This window comes from Barbatula barbatula (genome assembly GCF_947034865.1).
Source record: "Barbatula barbatula genome assembly, chromosome: 25".
NCBI classification, from domain to species: Eukaryota; Metazoa; Chordata; class Actinopteri; order Cypriniformes; family Nemacheilidae; genus Barbatula; species Barbatula barbatula.
Window position 1 is genome coordinate 12,036,804 of NC_136788.1, and position 26,167 is coordinate 12,062,970.

The window sequence follows — 26,167 nt, forward strand, 5'->3', positions numbered from 1 at the left end:
GTGCACGACTTGGTTAAAGAGAACAGGACGAGATATGTATACAAATCCTTGAAAACGAATATGTGCTTTAACAGTGAGAGAGCAAGGGAGGGAGGGATGGGTGTTATTAAATGGTCAGATAATTGGATCTGGAGAACAAGCAATGAAGTAGCTTGTTAACTTGTTACTGTTACCCGTGAGAGGAAGCCGGCATGCCTGAGCTCGTCAGTAACACAATGTTGTTCTCACGTACTATAGGGACCCAATCATATCAAAGTGAAAAGGAAACAGTGATGAAGTCCTTGTGCAGTTTTCCTGGGAATGTTGTTCATCAAGTTATGACTATAGAGAGGTCAAATACAGTGGAAAAACATGAATTGTTCGTAGATTTGTTGACCAAATGGAAACGTATGTGTGAATCAATCGCTCTTTAGATTGGATGTCATCCCTTCCTGTAAACATTTTATAAATGGAGTCCTTATGCCGTGCTTGATGTTCAAGATAAATGGGTCTTTGCCTTTGATGTTCAATTGCTGTTCGAGAAGTTGTAATTCTCATAATCCGCATGATGAGGGTGGAGGATAGGACCAATTAGGGGATCTCTTTATAAGGACACCACAGAGGACGGATGGAGTTTAAATTGGAACCCAAATACAGGAGATCAGAGAATCTTTCATTTACATGTAGCTCTTCTTACAACTTTGTCTAACATTTTAAAGGACAATCATGTAAGTAATTCATGTGAATGCGCATACAGAAAACTAATAAGACATGTCAGTGTGAAAAAGAAAATGATAGAGAACATTGTTTGGAAAAGCAAAAAGAGACAAAATAATTGGAACCTAATTGTAGCAACGGCGTAATTCAGGACATTACATACAGGCCAGTCAATCTTTGGTGTTTTTCTATAATTTCCCCCACCAATTACACAGCCTCACGGATTTCAATATTCATGCTTTTGTGATAACAGGAAGTCCAAATAGATAAGAGTGGAAGGTAAAAAAAATGTTGTCCCTTCCTTCATTTGAATTAAACAGAGATACAGTGAATTCTATATTGACTGTTCTATATTGACTGTTTCTGCATTAAATGTGCAAATAAGGGTTTAGAAACACAGCTAGCATCATTTTGCCAGGCTGTCAATAAAACAGGTTTTCAAATCTGAGATTTACATTTAAGGAGGGGCCCAAGGGTGAATATCAAAGAGATTTTAGGGAGGGCTCATTTGAATTGGTCCACCAGCAACCCCCCAGATACTCCTAGAAAACGCATATTGCAATACACAACAAAACCGCTCAGAACAACCCTTGCATTATATTTTTTTTTAGTACAAACCTTTAAAATTCAGTCAGAAGAATTTCAGATATAAACCTCTTCTTCCAATGTAATTTTCTGAGGAATATCCAGAAATCTATTCTGACTAGAAAAATGAAATGAGGTCAATCCAATACAAGAGGGCTGACAAAACCAGGATTATTTCTTTCCTGTTTATATTTCAGTCTGTCCAACTATCTAGTGACTTAGCATAGGATTACAAATGTTCTTTATATTACAAAAGATGTTATATTAAGTTTCTATTTATTTTATTTGAAGTTAGATATTATTTGACAAACACCCAATTGCCCAAAAGTCTTCAACACTTGTCATCAGACCATCCTTTCAGATTTATACCATCACTTTGATTTCATGTCATTTTTGAAGGAAAGCATGTTGAAATGACTTCTCAAGCACCAGTTTCCCATGTGGACGGTGATGGTTTTGAATGGAAGTAAATGATACCCAAATAATCTTCCATTTAAATAAGGAGAATGAGGGCCCATGTCTGCTAGTCATCCACATGGTATTTTTAAAGCCGCAAGCATTTGCTGCTGTGAGTGAAGCGAACAGATTCCTACTCTGACAAATAAGACAAAAATCATAATACAGCTCTTGAGAACACAGCCTTCAGAACGGGCAGAGGTACAGAAATTGGAATGAAAACATTAAAAACTGACAAAATCTCAAAAGGCATTTTCATCAACATTTAATGTAGATTTTGTTAAATGCAAAACATTTTCAGGTGCAAAAAAATGAACATGTAAATTCAGTGTATTATAAATGATGGCATCTGAAATATAGATAACAGAATTGTAAAGTAAAAAATCATCTACGAAAATAAATGTTGAAAATATGGACCAGCTCTGATTAAAAGTGTACCTATACAAATGTTGCCCTAATATGAAATGTTATTATTTATTTCAAAATAAAATATAATTTAAAAAAAAGAATGGTCTTAAGGTACTTCAGATGAGCCTGACTGAGCCAACAGGATATAAAAATATTTCGTCTTTGGTTAAGGCACACTCACTACGGAATTCATCCAAGGAAAACAACACTGGAAAGTGGAAAGTTACAAAAACGCTGGACAGAAATCCAAGACAGGCATTTCACCTGAGTCATGGTTATTTGGTCATATATACTGGGAATAGATGTGGACAAATTCCACTGCAACTGATGTCAAACTTGAGTTTTTTTGAGCTTTACTCTAACACTCTAACACTGTGACATAGTATAATATAGTGTGATGAATAATGTGAAGTGCAATATAGGATGTCCTACATCTTCAATACTATTTAAGCTATTAATAAATTTCTTCTTATAAAAATGCGAAATACATTTACCCAAATAAGAGTCTAAGTTTTGAAGGCTGGAATGCCGCCATTAAAACCATTTATACTCTTAGTGTTATACTCTTTAGTGTTTTACATTGATTTAAAAAACTAAGACACAAATGACAGTTATGTAGTGGTATTATACGATACCATAATTAAGAGAAATTTCTGCCTGTGAGTCTTCGATATCATTCAAGAAAAGGTCCCCATAGACATGTGCTCATTCCACGTGTCTGTACCTGGTGAAAAGGTTGTATAGAACTCGAAGTGTCGACTTTAGATCACAATTTACAATATCTGAAAGAGAAAATGTTGATATCAGAACAGTGGGGGTAATAACCTATACCTATACATTATCATTCAGACAAACCTGCTAAAGCTATAATGCTATAACTGTTGTGCATATAGTTTTATAATTGAAGAAAAGGTTTAGTATTTACAATATATATTTTGAGTTTATTGTGGACTGGATACTGTATTGTATGCCATAGAGTTTATTGTGTATTTTAAACTATGTTGATTGATTGCTATACCCTTAAATAAAGTAACTGACATATGGAAAGAAATAAAGCAAGACAACAATAAAAGAACATTTCAAGATAAACCGTTATAGGCCCTACAAAGAAATCATGAATGAGTGTCATGTGCACTACAAAGTAACAGTAGCTAAATCTGTAAATAACAGCTTCGACAACAATATAAAGCCGAAATCAAAAGGATAGTTACCCTCAGGCCTGGGTTTTGGCCTTTCCAGGCCACCATCCTGCATCAACTCAAAGGAGAAAGAAACATTATGAACCTGCAATTAAAACAAAATAACTTTTTGTGATATCTTGAAGTTTAAACCAGGACGCGTGTTAAAAAAATAATCTGATTTCTCCAAACTAGACTGCAGACCTAAAGCAGTTATCTCTGAAATCCACACGCAAGCTTGATATTAGAACTAAGCTACACACCACACCACTTATCCATTTCCTGTGCAGAGGCAGATTACAGATGCATCCCGGTGCTACGTGCCCATTTGGCACAAACCGGGCGTGCTGGATGTGACCCAGGTGAGCAGCCTGTTCTCTGGGCTCACTGTCAATCGCGCCCCCTCTCAATGACACTCACAGCACGCCATGGTGGCTTTCAACACTGAAGGATGGTAATCACAGACATAGTGCTAATTTATACCTTTTGGTCGAAATTCTCAGGGGTCAAGAAGAAGTTGTAGAGAGGAACAAAGTATCCTTCCAGCAGTCCCATCAGAAGCACAAGGTACACACCATCTGCGAACTACAAACATGTCGGGTTTCACAAGTCAATCCTCTTGACATCAACCATATTGACGGTTTTCATATTCTGATTTTGTGAGCGTGAGTAGTACATAATGTATGCGATACCTGTGTGTCCAGTTCAGATACCTCCAAGTTCAGTTTATTTAGATGCTTGTTAACAAAGGTGATAAGAGTCTGCAGAAAACAATGTGGGGTCAGGCTCATCTACAGATGTCAATGTGGAGTCTCGGGCTAATAGTCATACATATTCATCTTACCTTCTTCACCACATTGAGCTTGTCAGGGGCATGGTCAAACAAGGTATCAAAAGCATCACGCTCTATTTGAGAGAGTACAATCATTTTTACAAGGGAGTATAATCATTTTTACAATGCAACCGCAACTACTGGAGCAGCATACATTAATAGTAACTTGGGAGAAAACATGAAGATAATAGGCATAATTACACTTACCATGTCGGCCAGATAAAGCCCTACAAAGAAAAAGAACAGCCGATTACCGATTATTTATATTTTCATTACACTATATATTTATTTAGCATATTATCGCTACTGTCCTTCTGAAACCGTGCAACCTATATCGCAATTTAGAATTTTTGACTTAAAACTTGCTATTAGTCACCCTTTATGTTTGTCACTGGGGTTTGCAAATATCTAACCAATGGAAAGTATTAAAAAGTAAATTTAATCACTTAAAAAGCGCAGCAATATTTCCAATTTCTTGGAAAACATCACATTTCGGAAGGCCAGCGCCGACATGTACAATTATATAAACATTTAGTTCAACTCAATAACAATTAGCTTATTCTTGATTCTTACATTTCACTAATTACATAAGTAACTAAAGTAAGAATAAATAAAAAAATGGATTAGATAACCGAAATGGAGCTTATTTAGCCTATCGCCTTTGAGAAACATCACTTCTAGGAACATGTTTGGTACTTGATAACGGCAGTCAAAAGTAGGGTATTGGTTTAGGGGTGTTGTAGTGACAAAATGAGTGCGTGCCGTACGAGTCGTCATTATTTTTTATCCGATTTTCACAATAATTATTTTTTAATAAAATTGTACAATATTTATCTATTATTTTTCAACTTAAATGCCCTTTAAACATACGGCACATTTTTATTTATCTCCCATAAAACATAGGCAAAAACAAATCTCCTGAAATGTTAGTCATTCAAACCCTGGCAGAACAGAGGGCAGTGATTTGGTCTGGTGGATGGGTGATGAAATCGATCGGGCAAGTCTGGGACAGCGCTGGACAGCGTTCTCTCCCCATGAGGCCCCTCCTGCCACACTCTCTAATCACTTGTGCCAGCAATCAGCCCGGGCAACAGCAGCTACTGTGTGTGTGATAACAGCCTTAGGAAGTTTTCCACAAACACACACGTGCAAAAACACACACTTATCTCCCCAGCTGCCAGGTGCCTGCTGGACCTCTCTACAGTCAGCTGTGCACATATGTGTGTGTGTGCGACTACACAAAGGAGTGATAAAACAGCATCAAGGCTAAGCCAAGCGGCATCATAATGACTTGAGCACATGAAAGGGAAAATGACAAAAAGGTGTAAAGATGTTAAAACCCCTGATATTGACATGATTATTAACACGGGGAGGTGAGATTTGAAAATGAGCGCGATTGCAGCATTGACATACTCTGTGTTGCCAGTGATTTCCTCCAGAATTTGACGGGATTGGAGAATTCCTTCTCGTTTCTAAATGGGAGGAACAAAGGACAGACGGGTTATAAATACAGAATGAGAAATCTCTGGAGATCTTAAGACACTTTATCAGTGTATTTGTTATGAGAAAACAATGCATTCTAGTTATGCACGAGAGCAAAATACAGTAAGTCTGAAGGAAAACAAATTCTCATTGAACTGTAATAGTATATTAGACAAAAATTTCCCAGACTGCTCCAGTATTCCCACACACGGTAACCAAAGAACGTCCATGAATTCTCATTTTGTTCATGATTACTAAAGCGTTTTTTTTAGATTACTACACATACAAAAAGCATTTTCTACTGACTATATAATTTATAAATAAATAATACAAGAAAAAATACTTTTACTATACTTATAATATTCATAATTTTGTTTTGTATAAAAACCTGAAAAATGTTATTCATCACTATGGGAACCATGAGGACGAACTATATCAATGATTTTTGAGACAATAAGACCTAAAATCACAAGCTACATACCTGGACCACAACCACCTGTAAGGACACATGATCGGTGAGGCGAATGGGTGCTCTGAAGTGCTGTGACAGCGCCACCAGCAGGTGAAGGATGGCCACAATGCTCTTAGCATGAACCGCTGACAACGATCAAACAAATATTAAAAACAAAATCAGGGTGGCATGAAGTGTCTACAGCTAAAACAAGCCTCTGTAACATGTCAGCCCATTACTAGGACAGAGGATTAATGCTTGACTCCATTTAAAACGAGAATCAATAAAGTGAATAAATCTTTCTGCCTCATAAAACTTAAAGCACAATAAACAACCTACAATCTCTTTAGCATCGTTTCTGCCACAGCGGAGAGATTGAATTCTGCTAAAAGGCCCTGTTACATCACCTTAAGTGTTTTGAGAGTCTTTGAAGGTCTAGGTTGCACGGCGCACCCTATAAATAGTCTCTTAAACCTAACGGGCGCTTCTTCACTCAAAATCTGTTTTGCACACCACTGCATGTCTAAGATGACACTTAAAAAATGTGCAATAAATGTAATTATATCTTCATCATTGAGGAACACGAATATGACATCTTTTGGGCTTCAAGCATGCTCCAAAAAGGAGCATGAAGATCTTGACTAGTTAATACAAATGTGTTTGACTAGACTTGGATCTAAACTTTGCAGGATTAAAGCTTTCTAGGAGCAGAAAAAGAGACATCAGGGACCTACAGTCAACGTTCCATTTGATGCTTCTGGTGGAGACCTTCAAAGCATCATTGATCCTCTCCAGAACCGTCTGCAGCTTCTGTTTTTGGGCAATCTCAGACTGGGTCACCTCAGCGACGTTGAGCTTCTCACCTTCCAGCTTTTCTGTGAAATGCAAACACAGGATCGAATCAGAACTCTTGGACGAGATATCAAGACGAATCTACTGAGATGAAGATGAAGGGCACTGTAATCTGTGTTTGAGATTCCTTACCAAACAGTTTTTGAAGGACCTGTCCATCATAAAGATCTTCTGCCAAGTCCTTCACAATGATCCTTTCCCCTACCAGCACATCATTGATCCAGTCGATGAGCACCTAATTCAGACATTTACCAAATGCGAATGCCATTGAATCAATCAGCGCCAATGCGTCTAAAATAACATTCACAGTTTTACATTCATACCATCAAACCTAAAACTTCTATTTAACACAAAAATTATCAACACAAACCTTCATGAGTTCCTGCAGTTTACTGTCATTCTTTGAGTTGGGGTCCACCATGGTGCGGACCTCATTTTCCTCTGTGGGAGACAAATGGAGATGGAGATTTTAACTTCATCCAGATGCATCAATAGAATAATCATGTACGGGTTGAGTACCTAGCATGATGTCCTCAGGATGAAGCTCAAAAGGTGTGGGACTCAAGGGGAGATTAATGGCGTTCATCCCCTCCTCCTGCAGCTCTGACACTTAAGGATAAAAGAAATAACATGAGGTGAGATATTACAAAACCAAAAGAAGATCATTTGAAGAATGTTGGTAACCAAACAACACTGAACCCCATTGACTTTCATTGTATGGACACAAAACCACTGAGACATCTCAAAATATCTTCTTTTGTGTTCCACAGAAGAAAAAAAAAAAAGAGTCAAGGTTTTAAACCACATGATGGTGAATAAATGATAAAAGAAATCATTGCATTTTAAAGGAGTAATGTAGAGATTGTAGCAGCATCTAGCAGTGAGGTTCCAAATTGCAACACACGACCCCGCCAACCCGTTTCGAAGCACTTCGGCTCGCACAGGACCAACATGACGTCACATTTTCACATTTTTGCTGAAGGAGAGAATGTATTTACGAAATGTCCTCTGTAGAGCAGTGTGTCCGCAGGTCTACTGCAGAAACAACACGTAAGGGCATCTGCAGTGTGTGTAGATAGAAAGACCTCATTCTAAGATAATAAAAACATAACTCTACATTATATAAGGTCTTTATATGAGGACATGTTATATTACATTTCTGTCAATAGATCAACCAAAAAAGTACACACTGGACCTTTAATATACATTTATATCACTATGTGTGTTCCCTGGAAATCAACCGCACAATCTTTCCACCGCTTTCTCCAAGCTTAACCAATTAAGCTACAAGAACACAACCCCACCACCATAAGTGGAATTAAATGCTACATTTGCTCCACAGTCACTCCACAATCTAGTCTGTACTAATTGGAACTCATCCTCCTAGCGCGCCAGGCCACTTTCCTCTCTCCATCTAGTACCCTTTGAATCATCTCCTCCTAGAAACCACCTGAGATGCCAGCTCATCGCTCCTGACACATCCCAGCATGCATCTCTGTCTGCAGCGCTGATTATGGGATGCGAACATCCTGTGCTGGATTCCAGAGGCCTCCCGCGGAGGACGATATCCTATTAATCAACACCCTCTCGAACTCACGCACAGCTGATCTCCTGCTGCCTCTCACTGACACGGGGCGGAGGCGGGGATTGATCAAATCCAAATGTATGACAAAAGCATCATGTAGTGAGCATTATGTTTAATATATATTGATTATAAACTTGATAGTAGGACTGAATGCTAATTGGTCAATACAACATAGTGTATTAGAATTAAAGGGATAGTTCGCTCAAAAATACAAATCACTCGTTTATTCATTCTCACGCGGTTCCCATATAAGACCCAGAAGATATTTTGAGGAATATCCGAGTGGTGTCTATATATACACATCAATGGCGACCAATGTTCCTCAAAATGTCTTCTTTTGTGTCCCGCAGAAGAAAGTCAAACATATAATTGCTTTGCTCCACCGCGTCTCACCTATTTTACAAAACACAAACACAGGTCTTTAACTTGGGTACTGTGGTCAAATCAACTGACCGTTCGAAGTCCATTTTAATTCACATTTCCAATCCAGTTACGAAAGCAATAAGGAGAAAATGTCCTAAATACGAGACATTAAATAGTCCTCATCAACTCGAATCATACATCAATTACTCATCCCAGTCACCGGTCTAGTCCTGTGCACAGGTGAATAAGATACAGAGAAACAGACAGTCAGGACATCGGAAGGCTCAGCTGCATTCATCCTCTTACACAGGCTGCTGAGTGCTGATGGATGCACAATAATCATTACAGAAGTGTACTCTGGGAACTGTGCAAACCCGGTTGAAACACTCCAGCGTAATGGACAGCAGCACACGGCTAATTCGGTTACTAGATAAGAGGACAACATCTAGCTATGGATTAAGATATTTAATATATTTGTAGTCGGATATGGCTTTATTGGGTAAGGAAAGCGAAATTAATTTAGATTTGAGTCGCTGTATTATTAGTGAACAGCTGAGGACATGAAGCTTATCTTGAAGTCTAACGGCTCTGTTCTCATTCGTGTACAATAACATCTTAAGCTCTGTTCAGACTGAATACCTTACATGGTTGCAAGAACACTGCCATGGCTGGGTGCTGGCTGAAGACACGCTTAAGAAGAATGTGCCAATGTGCGGTTTTAAGTCAAAGACAAGAGATTATTTCCACAAAATTGTAGTTTAAAAGGTATTGGATCATGTCTGAATGGTTATGGCTTCATCATTATTAGGTGTGGTGCAATATTTATATAAACACTCCTGCGGGGCACATATTTTGTAGTCTTCTAGTCACGTGGTCTATACGCTAAACGCTACAAAAACACAAGATATTATCTGACGTGTCCGACGTAGACAATTTAGGGTTCGTGACGTCACCAACACGACGTCGTAATGGAAACTTTACGGAACGTGAACACTTTTTACTTAAAACTACACTTGACAAAACACTTTTAAATAGTAAGTGTGGTTTGTTTTGATGTCCTAGTCAAGAAAAAGAAACGTTGGCGGTGTAAACAAACATAAATGAAGCGTCCGTCCGGCTGGAGGGCATTTCCCAAACTTGAGGAAAAGTTAGTTTTCGTCATCACGCGAAACCACACCGTTCGACATTTAAAACATGTTTACAAGCAAACTAAGCCTTGTAATCTTATTTTCTACCTTCTTTCGCCTTTTTTCTCCTGGCCAGAGTCCCACCAAGTTTCCCGAGGAACGAGTCATCCTTCTTCCTCGAGGACGGAGACTTTGGCGTCGGCGACTTGGGCGAGGACGGAGATTTCTGCGGGGAAGACGCCATCGATTACCGGTGTCTTCAAACGAGTAAGCGGTGTCAGAAAAGTGTAAATAATGCGTGTTTGACCCGCTGATCGAGCGAGCAAAATCCCAGGAACAAGAGCGGAAACGGAATTCCAGTTATTTGCCCAGCCTCCATTGATCCCACCCTCTTTCCCTGAGGGAGACATTTACAAAGTTACTCGCAGTTATTGGCGCGATGTATCAAAATGTATTTCCGCCTTTAGGAATGATGCACTTAATGCACAAACGTATTATAAAAATGTATTAGTAAATGCTGAAAGTCAAATTAATATTAATATTAGTCATTAATTAATAAATGCGTTTGATGCTTTATCATCATCATCATCATCATCATCATCATCATCACTTTTATTACAGACTCGAAGTCCAATAGAAAAACAACCAAAGACATAAAAAACTGGATACCGCGTAGAAGTTATATTATTAGGTAGGCCCTCAATCATTTTACACACTAAGCAGACGGATCAATTTATACACAAGATTTCGTAAAACGGCCTGAAAAGTATTTACTTTACCAAAAAACATTTCACTTGCACTATGACACATAGGTCTCCGCAGATTAATTGTCATTGCATCATTATAGGCTTCTTAGAGCCCTTGCAAGCTTATGGCACTATACGTTGACCATAAGTGAGCAGTATATAATGGTGTGCAATATGCTTTAAACAATAATATTTTTACTTCATCTGAACAGAAACCCAACTTACAAGTACGTTAGCCTTTATATAGACATCACTCGACGTTGCCTCTCTATATCCAAAGATATTTTACTTTCACACCCACCGTTAGATTCTTGTCAGCCAGTGTGGAAATTGGGAATTTTAAACTCTTTTCCTCCTTAGTTCTACAAATCGTAAAAGTACTCTTGTGAGTATTATATAAACTATAGTATCACGTTTTAAAGCCATAAACAGAACATATGTTCAAGAGCTGCTGAAGACCAGCAGTACTGAGACTGAATCCAACAAGATCATCTGCATACATGACGTGATTCACTGAAATATTCCCAATCATACAAACCGTTTAGCAATCTTTCAAGTATTTAGATAAATCATCCATATAGAGATTGAAAACAAATTCCTCCTCGTCTCACACCATTACTAACCCCGAAAGGAGAAGAGATTTTATTGCCCCACTTTACTTGGATTGTCTGGTGGGCATACCAATAAGGCACAATATATTTAGGCACTCCTCTTTGTGTCAACTTTAGAAATAGCTTTTCATGATTTAATCTATCAAAAGCCTTTGAAGCATCAATTAAACACAAAAGCACGTGAGTTTTTATCTTTGTACTTATTTACTATTTCTTTAAGAGCAAATATACACATGGAAATGGACTTGTAACCTTGAGATTGTTGATATTTTTCCACAATTTTGGTTCTCAAGTCCTCAGACAGTTCTCTTCTCCTCTTTCTGTTGTCCGTGCTTAGTGTGGCACACACAGACACACAATGCAAAGAATAAGTCAACTTCTTTTCTTTTATCTGTGATTTTTATATTGCCCACACCTGTTACTTGCCCCAGGTGAGTTTAAAGGAGCACCACATGCATTAAACAATCTTATTTATCAACAATTTTGTCCAGGTCATTTTTGGAGTTTTGTGGTACATTATGTCAAATTTGCTTTTTCCACCCTTTTTTTGGTTTTGTACCAATACACACAAAGGGTATAAACATGTGTATAGCAAAACATGTGTTAATGCAATAGTTTTCTGTGAGAAATACTTGATTTTCTGGAACAATTTCAGGGGTGCCAACAATTTTGGCCATGACTGTATAAGTCAGTGCCATGTTTTGCTTTAAACCCAAACTGATTATCTGCGGAGTTAAAAAGCACACTCATCCCATCCAAAAAAATAATTTCTAAAACTTTAGATAAAATACTGACTAAGGCTATGGGCCTGTGATTATCCAGGCTACCTACTTTACCAGCTTTATCTTTAATAACTGGCACTAATAAAACAGAAAACATCGAGATGTAAAACAAACAGCTCAAAGAAGGGCTACCCTCCACTTCCATATTTAAGATGTTTAGCAGAGATATGATATAGACCACTAGCTTTGTCATCAGACAGCTTATGGCATGATGTACCTTGTGTGTTATCATCAATATTGGATCATTTATTCCCCACATCATGAGAGTTATTTTGAACACAGTTAAATAAGTTACATTAGCACTGCCTCCTGCAATATTATCTGGTCTGGAAACACCGCCTACAGTACAAGGGAGAGATGATCTTCAATTGTTAAGAGATCTCACTTCTTTCCAGAAGTCTTTAATGTTACAATTCAACAGCTTCATGGCCCTGGAGTCAGCTCTCAAAGCTTGCTCATTTTTACAAATAAAATTAATAGCAAACTTATATCCAGCTTTTGTAAACTTCGTGTGTTCTAGCTTGTCTGGGTCTCTCTGCCATAATCCTCGTACAAGTAGCTTCCAGAGCTTCAGCATGATACGCAGCTACATGCCTACCATCCAGTCCAATAAAAGAACATCTACTTAAATACTCATTTTCATTGTGATGGCGTTCAACGTAGTAAACTAAAATAGCTAACATGCAGGTTTTTAGGTTTATTCATTTCCAATGAAAGATTATCAGTCTAAGATTTTAGTATAGGCATTGTTAATTAGGGTAGTCAAACCATGGTTTCATAATTTTTACATTTATTAAATAAATTACACAATAAACATACAGATGAAACCAAAGACTATACATTTTCATTAGAGAATCAAATCATATTTAGTTAATGACATAATTGCAATTAAAGGTCACTTTGAGAAGGCCTATGCATTGCAAGACTAAGAGAGGAACAGAGTAGCTCAACAGATATATTAAACTGCCATTAACATTTGGCCTCTTTTAGAATATTTACTATTGAAAAGAAAAAACTTTATTATCATTTTAATAACACAGACACATCACACAAGCCCAAAAACTTAACCGCTTTAACTCTATACATATCATTGCACCATTGTGGATCAAATTTATTTTCATACCTCCATGGCTGTGCAATTTTGTGTTGAAATTAACATTTACAAACTCATTTTCGCTAAACAAAGAGGCACTTGTTTTGTTTTTGGTTTATTTCTTTTCAAGGCGGCAGTGTTAAGTTTTACAGTTTGTTTAACATTCAGAAGCTTGATCTTTAAAGGCTCTCTTATTGTTAATCTCCCTGTTTACTACATAGATCCACATCTCAAGTGAAATGTTTAATCCAGGGGATTGAAATGTGAGGTTAGGAATGTTTTAGGTCCAGTGGAACTGATAACCTCTGAAGAGGATTGTGCTCTCCAGATCTCTGTCCTCAGCTTTTTCCTTCAGCCGTTGCTCTTCCAGTAGACTCACCAGTTTGTCTCTCTTCTCCACCACCTTCATGATCTCCACCAGAAGGCTCTGCTCCTCCACCAGCTCACTCGCACTTTTTTCACAGTCTGGAAATGAAAAGTAATACAAAAAGAGGAGGCCTGTTGTCAGCTTTGATGATGGTGATGCTGGATCAATTCACACTAGCTCAGATTCAGTATTTTCCAAGGTCTAACTTTGTTCAAAACTCACGCTGTTCAACTGAAGCAGTTTCATGAATACATTTATTAAAAGGTGTTAAATAGCTTCAATATTTCATATTTCGCAAAAAAATTATATACAACAGACTATAATTAGATTTTCTGTCACCACGATGATACTAGGGTGCTGTAGGTGGTTGCTAGGGTGTTCTGCTTATTTACATTTACATTTATTCATTTGGCAGACGCTTTTATCCAAAGCGACTTACAAGTAGTTTTTTTACAGTGACACATTACTGCAGAGCAATCAGGGGTAAGGTGCCTTGCTCAAGGGCACTTCAGTCATGACCTGCTGGCCCTGAGATTAGAACTGGCAACCTTCTAATCACAAGCCCAACTCTCTAACCACCAGGCCACAGTTTACCCCCTTATTGACGCAAGACAGGTGTATATATATATATATCCCTGTATGTCACAAATATGACTTTGAAACCAAGTTCCATGCAAGACTATTGGATGTTGTTTGGCAATTCATTGTCTTGCGGGTTAAAATCTTATGTAATCCATTATCACCGCTCTCCTCACACACAATCTGAGGTGTTGTTCATGTTTGCTGAGCCTCATCTTGTAGAACAAAAATTTAATTTGCTGGAGGCTTCGGACCAACCATTGACTTGCAAATTAATACAGCATCACCTTCTTCTGCAGTTATCAATTCCTGTTCACAAGTTAAAGAGCCACTTTCAGTTTATCACTAACAAACCAATTATCCAATGTCATATCCCATTCATTTGAAAGAGCTGTACCATGAACCCAAACACTGTCAAATTCAACATGGAATACATATGAGAAAACATCATGCATTTTCTTAATTACATTTTCACGCAAATAAAACCTTAAAAAAGTTGTCAACCTAACAAAGTTAAACTGAAGATTGTATTAGCTATTTATTTGTATAGACTTAAAATCGTCACCTACTTCAACTTATTTATATTTGAAATTTGGGAGAAATATTGTTAGTAGTTCACAGAATGAACAAAAATGATTATTTTACCTATTAACACAAACCTATAAATAGCAAATTCAGAAAAACTGAAAATGATCTTTGAAACGGTCCCCTAACTTTACTTTCCACGGCTGTGTACATATATGAAGGCATATATCTTTTCATGACAAGTTCACCTTCAGTGGCCATTCGCCGCCTAAGTTCCCGCTGCAGCCGACTTTGAGTGTCCTCCAACTCCAGTTCCTGAGCACTATAGACGAGAAGATGTATTAGCGATAGATGTTCATATCGAGAAACAAATATAAAAACCCTATAGTCAAATGGTCTTACAAGATCATGAGTTCTGACTCGTATCTTGCCAATTTGTTCTTCTCTAGGACCAGTTTGAACCAAGTTTGGAGTAGCGCTGTCTCATCTGTGGAGTCCTCATCTGCAATAGACCACAGTTCTTCTTTACTCAGTCACAACTCAAACACACGAGCTACTGATAGACAGTTATCACTTGACAAAGAAATGTCAAATGACTTTAATCAATGACAATTGATTGTTTTCCAGGTCTTGAGATCCCACTTCACAACAATTCGCAACTCCCTCATATCACATCACGAGGATCCAGCTATGACTTTTTCTACAAGCCTATTGTGTGTCGAAATACTATTTAGCTAATAGTCTCAGATAGTTAAAATGTTAAATTCTGCCACAGCATACTGTCCACACCATACTCCAACTCAGTCTCTATTTGAAAGCTGTTAATGTCAGTTAACAAAGAGGCCATTCAAGAAAATCCACATCCCCACAGCCCTTCATCTCGCTACAATTATTCACACAAAGACATGTAAACATGCAGCACAATGGATACAGCCAGGTCAAAGTGCACCGTTACAAAAGCTACTCCCCCATACATTTATTAATAGGATTCTGTTGCATTCAGTTGGGACACACTGTATCCTTGTTCGATTTTACTTTACAAAAGGCCGTCCTCCTCTGCATCCTTGTAACATTGTGGAAGATGCGCACTCTGTTCAATGTGATGCTCGTGAGAGAAGCACTTAGATGAAACAAGGACAGAAACATGTCACATGACACACTTAAAGAAATGCTTTTGATGTATTAACACTATGGGAGTCTTCAACCACCGATGCATGAGAAAGTGTTTTGTCGCTGCTTTACTCTGCGACTACAGCTGGTATTTCAATAGCAAACAATTTCAGATTAGGCTGTTGGAAGAGACGATGCATGGAAAGTGAATGTTAGAATTCAATTTACAGTCTTGATAATTACAGCACAGAGCTTTCAAAAATATGATTATAAACTCATTATGCAGTACGTGAAAAGGGCGCCGCGATTTTGGCTTTTTTCTTTAGAAAGACTTGTTGCGTTTAATAATCCCCACGGGGCATGTAGATCAACATTCACCAAAATAATGAAACATCACATTTCCAACTCATTTCGGAGGTACTTTTCCCCTTCTCTGGCTATTTACAGAACCCATTACCTCTGCCATCATTTCAAAATAATTTTGACTCTGAATGGCCATTTAGTGCAAATGCAAATCACTATTATTTGAATCTCTAATTTCGCCCCTTTAAAAAAGTCATAGATAAAGGCTGTTTTATGGTTGCCTTTCTGTGCTAGCAGTCTGGTTCCGCATATGGTGGGTATAAAATTAAAAGGGGTTTCAAATGAACTACGCTGACCTATGCAGGGAAAATGTGTTAAAAAAGAAAACGGAGAAAAGGGGAAAAAGATGGGAAGGTAGGAGAAGCTGGTTTGCCACAAAGTGTGAAAAAAAGTACCATATACATCATTTGACTTGAATTGAAGGAAGAAAGAAAAAAAGGGAAATAAAGGAAGGAAAAGAGAGAAAGAAAAACAGGAAAGGAAGGGAGAAATATATGAAGCAAGGAAAAGGAAGGAAGGAAGGGGAAAGGGAGAGACGCAAGAAAATATCGAAAGGAAAGGAGGAAGGAAAACAGGAAAGGAAGGGTGGAAGGGGAAGGGCACGAAAAGAAGGCGAGAGATGCACGAAAAGATTGAAAGGAAAGAAGGAAGAAAAACAGGAAAGAATGGAAGGAAAACAGGAAGGGAAGGGAGGAAGGGAAAGAATGGAGGGAAAACAGGAAAGGAAGGGAAGGAGGGAAAGAATGGAAGGAAAACAGGAAAGGAAGGTAGGAAAAGGAAGGGGAGAGACACACGAAAAGATTGAAAGGAAAGAAGGAAAAAAGGGAAAGAATGGAAGGAAAACAGGAAAGGAAGGGAAAGAATGAAAGGAAAACAGGAAAGGAAGGGAAGAAGGGAAGGAAAACAGGAAAGGAAGGGAAGAAGGGAAAGAATGAACCAAAACGGGAAAGAAAGGGAGGAAGGAAAAGGAAGGTGAGAGACGCACGAAAAGATTGAAAGCAAAGAAGGAAGAAAAAAGGGAAAGAATGAAAGGAAAACAGGAAAGGAAGGTAGGAAAAGGAAGGGGAGAGACGCACGAAAAGATTGAAAGGAAAGAAGGAAGAAAAAAGGGAAAGAATGGAAGGAAAACAGGATAGGAAGGGAGGAAGGGAAAGAATGGAAGGAAAACAGGAAAGAAAGGGAAGAAGGGAAGAAATATTTATTATTATATTGATGGTGCTAAAGAAAGGCCAAACAAAACCGAGACATAATAATCTATAATTCAACAAAGTACATCAAATAAAATGAAAAGGTACTTAAATATTCCTGTCTTCATTAAAAAATACAGATGTGAGCTCAAGTGTGCACGCTTGACAAGCAAACAGCATCACATGTGTTTTTCACATAGCTGTCAGCAACAGAAATGCAAACTGTAAGTGTCATAACACCCCTTTAAATAATCAGATAATATTACACAGTGCAGTGGGCGGAGTCATAGGACATTTGAGGACAGTTAGAATGATAATTTAGTATGTAAATCATATTTCTGTGAGTGTGGCGTACCAGTTTCTCCTCTGAGGACTTTCTCCAGGGCTACACCTTTCTCCTCTAGAGCTCTCTGCCTCTCCTCAACTTCCTCCAGCTGTCTCTGGATCATCTGTGAAGCATTAAAACGTCTTTCAAGATCTTCTGTCATTGAAATGCATATTGTTTGTGTTCGTGTCATACCTGAGCTCTGTGGAGTGTTTTTAGCTGTTCCCTCTTGGTTTGCCGGACAGCAATGTTCTCCTGTTTTTTTCTCTTTGTGTCAGATGTGCCTCTGTGTGCCTTCCAAGTAAACAATGACATTTATAGTGATGAACAGATTTGCACGTTTACAGAATGAACAGATTAGTGTCGGGTGAGACGTTTGTGGTTTTTTGGAAGTGAGATGGTTTACCCGTCGTGTATCGGGCTCCTCGTCTTCGCTAGATGAGTTGAGTTCCTGTTGCTGATGTTGCTGAGCAGAAGCTATGAATACAAACACACAAGAATAATGTAATTTAAATAGCACATTGTTCATTCAGATTATTCATTATATGAAATTATTTTAGGCAAAGTACATCTAACCACATTAAATAAATAATAATTAGAAATCTATTTGTTTATTACGGATGGCTATGGTTATTACACAATGTAATTTGTTTCTTTAAGTCGTGTTTCGATTGACTTTTTGCAGTGTACATTAAGTGAACATTTGATTGTTTTGTCTTTTATGACTAATACTGTCCTCACGAACCAAGTTCCAGACGTAGTCACCCATCATCGCTTCATCTCACCTTCCTTGCGCTACAGACATTTCTAGAATTTTCTGGCAGTGACAATTGGAAAATAATTTTCTAGTTTTCTAGTTATATTTTAAATGTGAAAATCTGTATAGTTTTTGTTTGTTTGCAATATATCATAATTAATCATCCAAGGTCATGATGATATGATGTTATTTTTCCTTGCGAGACCCTCAGAGATGCTTTGAAACATTTCAACATTAAAGTTCAGTGTTACAGAGTCTGAAAGACGATTTATTTTAAACCTTTTAACATTGACATCCAAATTATGAACAAAAAAACACTGAGACATTTCTCAAAATATCTTCTTTTGTGCTCTACCGATGAATTAGTTATATTCAGGTCTTAAACGAGTGAATACATGATAACAATTTTTAGTTTTTGGGTGAACCATTCAAATCCATATAGTATGAGCTATAGCAACAGTTATGCCTGTCTAAGCACTAACCTTTGCTTCTAAACCTTGACAGGATGGTCATGATGTCCTTCTGGTTGTCTCCCTTGCTCTGATCCATTCCTTCATTTCTCTTAATCCGCAAGGAGGAGAAAAAATTTAGCTTTCTGGGTGGCAGGGATGCCATATCATCTTTGGTGCCCTTGGGCATCCTCCCGTTGAGAGCCACTTGCTCCAGTAAGGTTGTCAGCTCGCTTCCACTCCTCTCTCTGGATTGACTGTCTCCGGCTGACGGATTCTTGCGGTCCTCATCCTGGTTGCTTTGCATGCTGCTTCCAAACATGGAGCTGAGGTTGAAAGATCCCTCAGACATGGGCCTAGCTTTCAAAGGTCTGTTTCTCCTGATGACCACAGGATTATTTCCCTTGCTGGAGAAGGACTTACGGAAACTGTTAGCCCAGTTTTGGAAGCCAAAGAGCGGAGGGCTGGGCTCAGGTGGGGGGCGGCTGGGTCCTGGTCTTACTTCTGGTTCTGGTTGCTGTTTCTGAGGTTCTTGAGATGTGCTGTCAGGCTGTTTCGTTCTACTGGTGGCTCCACCAGAAGCGGAGAACTTTCCAGGCGTGGACAACTCCCAGTTTAGCAGCTTCTCCTTGTCAGATAAAGAAAGCAAGAGACGCTTTTTGGGGCTGCTGGAATTCTGCTCCTCCAGGTTAGCTGCTTTGTTGTCAGAGACTGGCTCTGGAGAGGGAGCGATGGCTGTTGAGGGCTTGGGAAGGAAGTGTGAGCGATACCGTGGGATCGTTGGGATGTCAGCATTGGAGGATGGTGGTGATTTGCTTTGCTCCATTCGAGGGCAGTGAGACTCTGTAGTCTGAGCTTTAGGATTTGGTGGGGGAACCTGCGAGGATAAATCGTTTTTATTGCATTCTTACATGCACACCAAATGACTTAGTTATTACTAAACTACTAAAGTTATTAAGTCCAAGAGAATAGCGAGCATCACGTTTGTGTAACGCAGTTAATTTGTGGCTAAACTAGATGAACATAATGGATAAAATAGCAAGCAATGGAAATGAGAAACGTGTTTCATACAGATTCATGTATCTCCTCAAAGTCAGAGTTGCCATCCTCTTCTGCATTGACTTCGTTTTTGTCAGCTGTTTTTCCACGATGAAATTTCTTAATCAGGACGAGAGGCAAGGCTGAGACAGGAAATGATGTCATTAACATTTCTGATTTAAAATCGATGACTTAAATGTTTCTTGAGATATAACAAACTGCATTAAAAACAGACAATGCATAGACCGTACAAACTGCATTGAGGACCAGCAGCGCCGTCTAGTGAAGAGGTTGGGTAGAACCCGCATCTGTATTATTCACAAATATGAAAGGAGACTAACCTACAAGATAATTCTATATAAGAGATACAAGATAAGATAACTAACTAAATATCTCCCTCAGAGTTCAAATGAGTTCAAATGTAAAAATATAAAGAGCTGTCACATAAATTAAAAATAAACCATGTGACGACCATAAAGCTCTATATATAAATAGAAATCCAGGATGTCTGATATTAATCCAGTCAGGGATTAATGAATATCTGAATTAAGATTAGCCCACATACAGCTCCTGATTCCACACTTCGACTCCTATAAACAAGGCCTGAACACATACTTTGTATTTTGAAATGGAGGGGAACACTCCCCTCATATGAGCTTTTAAATCAAACCAAGCTAATAAATAACTTGCATTTACATGTATGCATTTGGCAGGCGCTTTTATCCAAAGCGAACTAAATTGCATTAACTATACATTTGTTACCAAGTATGGATCGAACCCATGACTTTGGCATTGCTACACCATGCCATAACCACTGAGTCACAGGAAAGCTTAAACTTACACTTTAAACTTAAAATCTAAACTCTAAATTAATTGAATACATGAAAATGTATATTAAAAATATATTTAGGAAAAACACATCAAAACTTCCACTTTTAATGTTGTTTTTTGTAAGAGATTAAACTAGAGCATACTGGATCGAATTTTCTTCCTCCAGAGGTTGTTTCTGTTGGTCATTTCTCCTTTGGCAGTGAAGCGTTTCCCTGATGAAGAAAGGAAACCGGAGAGAGGTGTGTTAAAGTGATATCGATTCCTAACATTTGTATAACAAGCAGCTGATTTTAATTCAACTTTTACGCAGACTGTCAGCATGTGTTTATCGTTGTCTTTGCAGTTGCGGCAGACAACGTTTCATTCGTTTCCTTGAAAGGATCATATCAGCCAGATACACACAAAAGCACACAAACCGAACAGCTGTTCTCCAATTATCACCATGTGTGACCGGACAAAACGTTCCGCCCACTTCAAGACTGGCTTACTGGCCAAGAATAATATACATGTAATGTGAAAGTCTGGCTTTGACTCCCACTCCCAAAGACAGAGGAAATGTCTGCCAGCACTTTGTTTTCGGAACTCTGTAAAGCCAGTATTATGAGAAGGATCTTATGAAATAGATCTGCTAAATAAACTACAACAGCTGTTCACTGACCTTTCTGCGGCGGGGAGTCCGGACATACAGGCAGAGATTCAACATTATCAGGCTTTTGAGATGAATCTTTCACTTCACTACAACAAAATATTCATACGATACATTAAGCAAGATCATATTATTTAAAGACAATTTAAACAATTGAATAATAGCAATGTTTAGTTTTCACATCGAAATAATTTATCTTTACGTTTTAATCCTACAACAAGCGGATGAAGTGATGTCAATGAACTGACATCTCATATAACCCAGATAAACATATGGATGGGGTCTTTGAGGTGTACACAAGAAAGTCTCATTGTTAAATTAAATCCACATTGTGAGGCGTTGATTTCAATATGGTATTGTAAACCAACCTCATGTTTATGACCTCCGTTGAGTCTGAGAGGACCGGTGCCTCCGGTCTCTCATCTGAAGTGCTGGGGTCTGTCAAACCCGTCTGGTCATTCTTATTTCTAGAGTCTGTCTCAGTTACTGTGGGACCTATATGGGATCCACGCACACAACAAATTGAATTTAAAACAAAAATAGGACTTTGCTATCGTGTTGTCTAGGGAAATACACTTCTACCCACCTTAACCCTCTGGGGTCTGTCCCAAAAAATAACTAAGTTCTGAACATTTATGACGACAATCGATTTGTTTTCCTTTATCATTGTAGAGTGGTATCATAACTCTTTAGATGAACTATTTATACAAAAACACAGTTTAGTGGTAAGATAAAATAAAATGAATCTAATTAAATAGCAGTTATTATGCCAGTTATTTCAATTACACAAAGCTTGTTTTTAAATGTGTTAAAGTGCTTTTTCAACTCGTGAAATACTAAATGTAAAGGAAGATTTTAAGGGATCGTTCACCCAAAATCCACTCATCATTTAGTCACCCTCATATTATTCAAAAGCTTACTGACTTTCTCTTTTTCGGCAAAGGACATAAGAAGATAGTATGAAGAACGCTGGTAACCAATCAACATTAGCCTCCCTTGACTTCCATCGTATGGACACAATATTCTTTTCTATTCCATTGATGAAAGTTTACGTCAAACAGGTGGTAAATTAAAATTTAATTTTAAGTGAATATCTTTAGAATTAAAGATTTCCATTGTATGGATAGACTACTTTTATGGTTCTTAAAAACCTTTTGTATCGTAGTTGCAGATGAAATCTTGCCGCATTACAAATTCTGGACAAAGCCTTAAATATTAACTGACTTCTTACCTATACATCCTATTCTGCATTAACCCTTTTTTCTAATTATGTCAGGTATACAAAACTACCAGGGTTGTGCAAGGATAATGCCCATAATTTCAGATAAAAGCGACTCAAGGATTTTGTTCATGAGAATGTTTAAACAACTTTTTCTTTAAAAGTCGTCTATTTTACTTGGCATGCAAGGACTTCGAATGTAAGGAGTACACGTGGATAACCTTGAGATGCACCCTCCAAACGATTGACCTTAAATACTGTTTATTGTTTTGCACTCTGTCTCTAACACACAAACATATAGGCTCTTCATGTTCACGTGCTTAAAATACCACATTTTGTGTGTGTGAAAAGACATGATGTCATTATTTATACTTGGAGGACTCCTTTTTTTATTCAGTTTTTAGTGAGTTTAATATTAATTAAAGACCCTTAAAGTTTAAATCAAGTTTTGTTTGTCCAAAAGCTTCACAAAATTCACTCCACTTAAATTAAGCAGAATTAAGCTCTTAAAAAAATTTTGTCATGTCAAACAGGACAAATATAGTGATGACTCATCTTGCACAATAGGTCTGTGTCCAATCAAATGCTGTCTAGAAAATGTTGTCCCTCCCCCCGTAATCAATAACAAAGACGAAAAAAGTTTATGGCTGTCTGCCGAGTCCTTTGATACGCATGCTCGCATTCGTGGACTGCCCTTCACATACCGGTACACATTTGCAAACAATAGGGTATATGTCGAATGTCACGTGACTAAACTTAACCGGTAAACGGGTCTTGTTACATCCGCTTGTTGGAAAAAGGGTATTAACCGCATTAACTATCAGAAATATCTGTGGATTCTTAAGGTAATACGCTAACCTAGCTAGCCGTTTCCATTATTTTAGGTGTTTTAAGCTATTTTCATATTCAAATGTTTGTGATAAGAAAAAAAACTATATATCAATCTGTTTATGTGATGGGCATAGATTTTAATAATCTTTGGTAGCTAATTTAAAGGAAGTTTGAGTAAACCGTTTAAAACTTGTTTTAAACTATAAAAGCAGTCACAGGAGGATAAAAGGACAAGTGATAGGAAAGACCCAAAAGACCAAAGTTAAATGAGATGATATATTAAATCAACATATTTGCAATGGGTCTGATGTATGTACGGTAAAACAGTCAATAAATCCCAAATACTGGTGATTTTCTAACAGTGGTCAGATGATCCATGGCTTTCAAAATGTGGGAATGTGAAGTTAGAGTGAGGTAAATAAAAGACCATTAGGGCAAAAGGAGGCTATTGGTTAGGTTTGTGAAGTGCGTTTCTGGCACACCTATTGCTTTACATTTTATATTATTTGTTTGGCACTCAAATATTTGTTGTGATGTTTTCATCATTGTAATGATGAATACAAATACTTGTGGACAGCTGGGGTTACATTACATTGTTTAATTGGCAGACAAAAAGGCAGAAACAAATTCATCGAGTTAAAAATTTATTTATTTTATCGCTTACAGGTTTTAAATATAAATTAAGACAAACAGTCTTTCATTAAATACATAGAGCCAAAATGTACAACAAAAGCTTTTCCTCAAAGGATTTTGTAACCTGTGCAAAACTAATGTGACAACCCAAGTTTGAGTTATTATAATGAACAAGAGAGAGGTCTTACATGGGATTGAGATAGTATATCAGCCTCTGCAACATAGAGGACAAACATGGAGAGAAACAAGAAGGCTGGTTACCTCACAGGACACGGTGAACTCAAGTGTGGCGCTAGCAAGAAACCATAAAAACAGGCATGCTGGGATTGGGAAGTGCAATTCTGTTAGTCTGTTAGTTCGGAAATGCCACGAAATGTTTATGACTGTTAGAAATGTTCATACATTAGACCCATGCTGAATTCTCAATAGTGGGGTTAATAATGTAGTTATGGGATAAGCAGGGAGCCGGTGCAAAGCATAACAACTTGATCACCTGACCCATGCAGGCCAATTGCGTTCCTGCTCTGACGGTTCAGCCAATCAGGGGTTGGAGCATTGGAAACTTGAAACATATGTATGATGTGTGATAGGATGAAAGAATGAAATATGAAGAGAGATAGAAATTTTGAGAGAGACTTTATGCATCTGTGAATTTCCAGAATAAACTGAATTTTGATGCAAAACAGAACACTGATAGAATAGTGCAAAAATAACACTTCTTTAAGCTTTATACCACACACATCTGTGCAATGTTTATAGATAATAGAAAAGTTACCCTATTTACTGAGGGGACAAAAAAAAAACAATACAATACAAATTAGAATATTGCGCAATTCCCCAATAAAGCTGCTTGCAGCATTACATCACCAAGAACACCAAAATGCAAATCAGATTTTGGTTAATTTGCATAAGCCTTAAAGGAACAGTTCACCAAAAATTACTACTACTAACAATAATGTCATTTCTTGCCATCAACTTTTATTCTGTGGTACAGAAACAAAACACAAATCTTTATCTGTCAATAATAAATATAGCCATGAAAATAAAAATCGCCATGATCAATAAGAAAATATTAATATTCTGCATTATTATTCCTCAAAAGATTTATTTTTGCTCCACAGAATAAAAAGTCAAACATCACTGTTGGGTGAACTATCCCTTTAGAGATTCTTAACAGTAGCCAAAAAACACATTTCAACAAATTTTAAGTTTATATCCTCATCAACAAAGTCGTCGAAAAGCATTTTACAGAAAAAAAAAACAATACCGTTTGGCATTTCAGTTGCATATATGACGTAACGGGAAATGCAAACGTTGCAGTCACGTTGCTGTTACGTTAACTGGCAGTTTCCTCAGTAAGATGCTCTTAGTTTATCAGCTTTGGTTTCGTACATTGGTCAAACATTGCAATCATACAAATCCAAACACTGAATATTTCTTAAACCCTGAAAGACCATGTAGTCAAAGCTTAAGCAAAACATTTAATCGCATAACACTGCAAAAGTACCTTAAGAATCTTGTGCGACAGCACATTTTGCGTAGGCAAGTAAACTAAGCATGGAATGTGACCAGGTCTACAGAGTTTAAGTCGTCCCTGCCCCCCAGACAGCCCAAGATTATCGAGGACCCTTAAAAGAGCCCTAGATAGCGTTCGGCTGACTATCATGCTCTATGGGGGAGGAGCGATTCCCTCACGGCTCATCTGACCCGCGACTTCATGCAGCACGTATAAGAAGGGCACACCCAAACTCAGAAGCTCGTAAAGGAAGGCATAGTCCTCCTGCCGCTCTCTGAAGTGCAGCCCTACAGCCCGGCCCGACTTATACATCCAGCGGGCGAGCTGGCGGGGCATGCCGAACAGCGTGCGGCCCACGTGCAGTGGCCGGCGTAGACGTTTCCTAATAAAGGAAGTCAGGGTACCTGAGGGCTGGACATGGTGGCCATCTGGGGCCGAGTAGTCGGATGTTGTGCTCGGGGAGAGCCTGCCGCTTCCGTGCACCTGCGTGATGCAATAATGATGTCATCACGATGCCATCACACTCGGTTAAAATCTGTTATAT

At 38.1% G+C, this 26,167-nt stretch overlaps 2 protein-coding genes across 3 annotated transcripts in view; both read right to left on the reverse strand.

Annotated features, from left to right (window-relative positions):
- Positions 1–1,981: 1,981 nt before the first annotated feature.
- On the reverse strand, positions 1,982–10,445 carry parvaa (parvin, alpha a). Its single transcript, XM_079449963.1, has 13 exons — positions 10,124–10,445; positions 7,460–7,549; positions 7,311–7,381; positions 7,073–7,175; positions 6,823–6,963; positions 6,119–6,234; positions 5,569–5,627; positions 4,363–4,382; positions 4,168–4,229; positions 4,016–4,084; positions 3,807–3,908; positions 3,357–3,429; positions 1,982–2,927 (listed from the first exon to the last, which is right to left on the reverse strand). The coding sequence occupies exons 1-13, from the start codon at positions 10,257–10,259 to the stop codon at positions 2,851–2,853; spliced, it is 1,119 nt and encodes a 372-aa protein (XP_079306089.1). The 5' UTR covers positions 10,260–10,445; the 3' UTR covers positions 1,982–2,850.
- A 2,477-nt stretch (positions 10,446–12,922) lies between these two features.
- The window catches only part of mical2b (microtubule associated monooxygenase, calponin and LIM domain containing 2b), a 42,056-nt gene continuing 28,811 nt past the window's right edge, over positions 12,923–26,167 (reverse strand). Inside the window, exons 19-30 of one of the 2 annotated variants that reach the window (XM_079449670.1) lie at positions 26,028–26,106; positions 21,793–21,919; positions 21,437–21,513; positions 20,922–20,990; positions 19,981–20,090; positions 18,943–19,786; positions 18,110–18,180; positions 17,899–17,997; positions 17,734–17,827; positions 15,121–15,220; positions 14,967–15,040; positions 12,923–13,712 (exon numbers count right to left, since the gene is read on the reverse strand). In XM_079449670.1, the coding sequence (XP_079305796.1) occupies positions 13,528–13,712; positions 14,967–15,040; positions 15,121–15,220; positions 17,734–17,827; positions 17,899–17,997; positions 18,110–18,180; positions 18,943–19,786; positions 19,981–20,090; positions 20,922–20,990; positions 21,437–21,513; positions 21,793–21,919; positions 26,028–26,106 (1,929 nt within the window). In that variant the 3' untranslated portion in view covers positions 12,923–13,527. Of the gene's footprint in view, positions 13,713–14,966; positions 15,041–15,120; positions 15,221–17,733; positions 17,828–17,898; positions 17,998–18,109; positions 18,181–18,942; positions 19,787–19,980; positions 20,091–20,921; positions 20,991–21,436; positions 21,514–21,792; positions 21,920–24,106; positions 26,107–26,167 lie in introns of those variants that run through there. The other variant, XR_013786255.1, reaches the window with a different exon arrangement.